We start from the raw sequence: 4,008 nt of genomic DNA, 5'->3' as shown, positions 1-4,008 counted from the left end.
TCAAAGAATTTGATATCTTTACACTCCATAAAAGAACTAGTTCACAATCAATTATATATTAAATGAGATTATTAGATGAATCCTTTTTTTCTAAAAAGGTCAAAGTTTAAATTTCTTAATATCAATAACAAACTAACAAATACCAAGAGATCAAACCTATTATTTTGACGGAGATTTTACTGGTTTGATACTGATAATGTGACCATTCTTCCTAGGTGTTTTTGGTTTTGAGCGCATTTACAAAATATATATAATAGCTATTATTTTAACAGGAAACAAATTTTTACGTAATTTATATTCATAATTTTATTTTTTATTTTTTATAACTACAGAAGTTAACTTTTTTTTAGGGAAACATCTTTAATTTTTTTTCTATATAGAGTAATTAACATTTTAATAATGAAATTTTCCTTGACTATATATATATATAAATAAGATAAGATTATTTATACGATGATTATTATTTAAAGTAGAGTAATAATAGTATGATATAATTTTATATTTATTTAACACAAAATATAAGAATAAAATAATTTTAAAATTATAAAATTTTATAATTTTTAAATAAAATAATAATAGTGTGAAATGAATGTAAAAAATATAAATATATTAAAGAATATATGTTGTTTAAAATAGTATAATGATACACTTAGACATCAATTAGATTCAATTGACACAGTAAGTTTATAAATTGTGTAATTTAATTGATTGAAAAGTTTATTAGTAAAATTCATTTTATTTTGTGTGACTTGAAGTTAAAATAAAAAAGGTGTGAAAGTATAATTATTCTTATTTAAAACTAATGATAATAATAAACCGTCATATATTCCAAGACAAACACCTTGTTCCTGTCCATAAATAGAACAAGAAACTCCTTCTATCCACTCACACACCAATCATCCTTAGAAAGTGTAGAGAAAAGAGAAAAAAACCAAAACAAAAACCTCTCCCTTGAATCGCCATGACCATGAAGAAGGATTCGATTGTTCTGTACTCAGCTCTGGGAAGAGGACACCTGGTTTCCATGGTGGAACTAGGCAAATTCATATTATCCCATCATCCTTCTCTCTCCATCAACATCCTCTTCCTCACTCCACCCCCTAACCAAGACACCCCCACCTCTCCCACCGCCTTCACCTGCGCCGCCACCGCCAAATACATTAACGCCGTCACTGCCGCCCTTCCCTCCATTACCTTCCACCGCATCCCCCAGATCTCCCTCCCCACCGTCCTCCCTCCCCTAGCCCTAAACTTCGAGCTCTGCCGCGCCACCACCCACCACCTACGCCGCATCATCAACTCAATCTCTCTCTCCTCAAACCTCAAAGCAGTCGTTTTAGACTTCATGAACCACAGCGCCGCACGTGTCACCCACACGCTTCAAATCCCCACGTACTTCTACTACACTTCCGGTGCCTCCACCCTCGCCATTCTCCTTCATCAAATCATCCTTCACGAAAACTACACCAAATCCATCAAGGATCTAAACATGCACCTCCTCATCCCCGGGCTTCCCAAGATCCACACCGATGACTTTCCGGACACGGTGCAGGATCGTACAAGCGAGGCTTACAAGGTTTTTACCGAAATCGCCATGTGCATGAGGGACAGCGATGGTCTTATTGTAAACACGTCTGAAGCCATGGAAGGCAGGGCTATAAAGGCCTTCGACGAAGGGTTGATGGAAGGAACCACACCACCCGTGTTCTGCATTGGGCCTTTGATTTCTTCTGCCCCTTGTAGAGGAGACGATGACGGGTGTTTGAGTTGGCTCGACTCGCAACCGAGTCAGAGTGTGGTGTTTTTGAGCTTTGGAAGCATGGGAAGGTTCTCAAGGACGCAGTTGAGAGAGATCGCTATTGGATTGGAGAAGAGTGGGCAAAGGTTTTTGTGGGTTGTGAGGAGCGAGTTCGAAGATGGTGACTCAGGGGAACCAACTAGTTTGGAGGAGTTGCTGCCGGAGGGGTTTTTGGAGAGGACAAAAGGGACGGGGATGGTGGTCAGAGACTGGGCCCCACAGGCCGCGATTCTGAGTCATGACTCAGTGGGTGGGTTCGTGACTCACTGCGGGTGGAACTCGGTGTTGGAGTCTGTGTGTGAAGGGGTGCCCATGGTGGCGTGGCCTCTGTATGCAGAGCAAAAGCTTAACAAGGTGATTTTGGTGGAGGAAATGAAGGTGGGTGTGGCTGTGAAGGGAGACAAAGATGGGTTAGTGAGTTCCACCGAGTTGTGTGATCGAGTGAAGGAACTGATGGACTCAGACAGAGGGAAAGAAATTAGACAGAATATTTTCAAAATGAAAATTAGTGCCACGGAAGCAGTGGGAGAAGGTGGATCTTCCATCATTGCTTTGAATAGGTTAGTGGAACTGTGGAAAGAGCACTAATACTATAGAATTAGAGAAGGAAATCATGAGCTTTATGAAATGAATAATATTAATTTAGCAAAGTTTGATGCAGCATAAAAGCTCAATATCTTTCTCAATAAACAATGATTACTGTAAATTATCAATGTTCTCAAGATTAATTATGAATATAGATGTGTCAGGTGCATGTTTTCAAGTTAAATGAAATCGATCTACGACAAACCAGTGTACTACAAAACATTCTCGTAAAAAATAATTTTTTTATTTCTAGCACGAAACTCAGACTTAAGGTAGTGTTCATTTCATTTGTTCCTTAATAATTAGTCTTTCTGTTCATACAGCAACTAGTTTAATAAATATGTAGGTTGGATCTTTTGCACATGGTTAGTATTGACTTATTCTGTGTTGCGTACGATGGAGTTTCAATCAGTCGGTTGTTTGATTGCAGACTATAACATTTTCTTCTGCTATATGAGCGTCACGAGAATTGGCCATTTGTGTTGAAAAAACATTAAACTAGGTAAGATGCAAGGTTAAAAACTATAAACGAGGTGATGGTTGAATTTGTGGATTAATAAATCTCTTTAAATATAGAGACCGAAAACCTGGTTTTCTTCAAATAGGGCCAAAAGCAAATTAATATGGTATAAGATTTTTGTAGTTTTTAGTCTTATGGATTACTTTATACCTGACAGGAAAATGAAATTTTGACACCAATTTTTTGACACTATTTTGACACTGCACACGTGTCAAAATGTGATTGGACGATTTCAAATTTTAAAAAAACCTTTGATTTTTTTCTTCCAAATATGCCCTTGTCTCACTTTTTTTAATTTGAAATTGTCCAACCACGTTTTGACATGTGTGCAGTGTCAAAATAGTGTCAAAAATTGGTGTCAAAATATCATTGTCCTACATGACATATATTTAAGAAAAGGGTTTCGTTATTTTAATACCCAATTTTTGACACATATTTGACACCGACCGATGTCAAGGTCCAATTGGTTGGTTTTTTTTTTTTAAAAAAAAAAAATTTGACCAGTAGAATGAATAGGGTTTCAAAAAATTTTCCTTCCAATTCTACCCTTGCCCAGTTTCATTACCTTTTCTATCTCAGATTTCTTTCTCTCTCACATTTCGTCCTCTCCCTTGCGTTCTCTCTGACATTGGTTCTCCCGGCGTTTTCGTCCTGTCCATTGCGTTTTCTCTGACATTCATTCTCCCCTTTCGTTTTTGGTTGTCCGTTCTCGCAATTTGTTCTCCTTATCCTTGTTCGAATGAGAAGTTTCGGACAATAATGTGGTTGGAGCAAGGTAAATGCGTTCTTCGACCATTTTCTTGTCGGTTTGGGTATTGGGTTTTGCGTTTGGTGTCGGTTTCCGTTGATGTTGTGGTTTGGGTATAGGGTTTTTCGTTTGTGTGTTGGGTTTCTTGTGGGTTCTTCGACCACTTTTGGTTTTTTGTTTATTTCCTTTGGTGTTTACCATTGTGTTGTTTTCTATATGCAGTTGAGTGTTCGTCATTCTTTTTCAACAATGTATCTCTGTATTTTGAACAAACGCTTGACACAGGACCAATGGTCACTCATTTCGAAGACTCCATTTTCTTGGTTTTTAGACTTGAGTGGGCAGAAAACAATGTCA

General features: G+C 37.5%; 1 protein-coding gene across 1 annotated transcript; it reads left to right on the top strand.

Annotated features, from left to right (window-relative positions):
* Positions 1-877: 877 nt before the first annotated feature.
* Positions 878-2,587, top strand: LOC106774039 (UDP-glycosyltransferase 1). Its single transcript, XM_014660854.2, has one exon. It carries the CDS (start codon positions 962-964, stop codon positions 2,384-2,386), a length of 1,425 nt encoding a protein of 474 aa, XP_014516340.1. The 5' UTR covers positions 878-961; the 3' UTR covers positions 2,387-2,587.
* The last annotated feature ends 1,421 nt before the right edge of the window (positions 2,588-4,008 follow it).

The sequence above is a fragment of the Vigna radiata genome, chromosome 1 (assembly GCF_000741045.1).
Source record: "Vigna radiata var. radiata cultivar VC1973A chromosome 1, Vradiata_ver6, whole genome shotgun sequence".
NCBI classification, from domain to species: domain Eukaryota; kingdom Viridiplantae; phylum Streptophyta; class Magnoliopsida; order Fabales; family Fabaceae; genus Vigna; species Vigna radiata.
The sequence above is the reverse complement of the archived record's forward strand: the minus strand, read 5'-3'. Positions and strand labels throughout refer to the sequence as shown.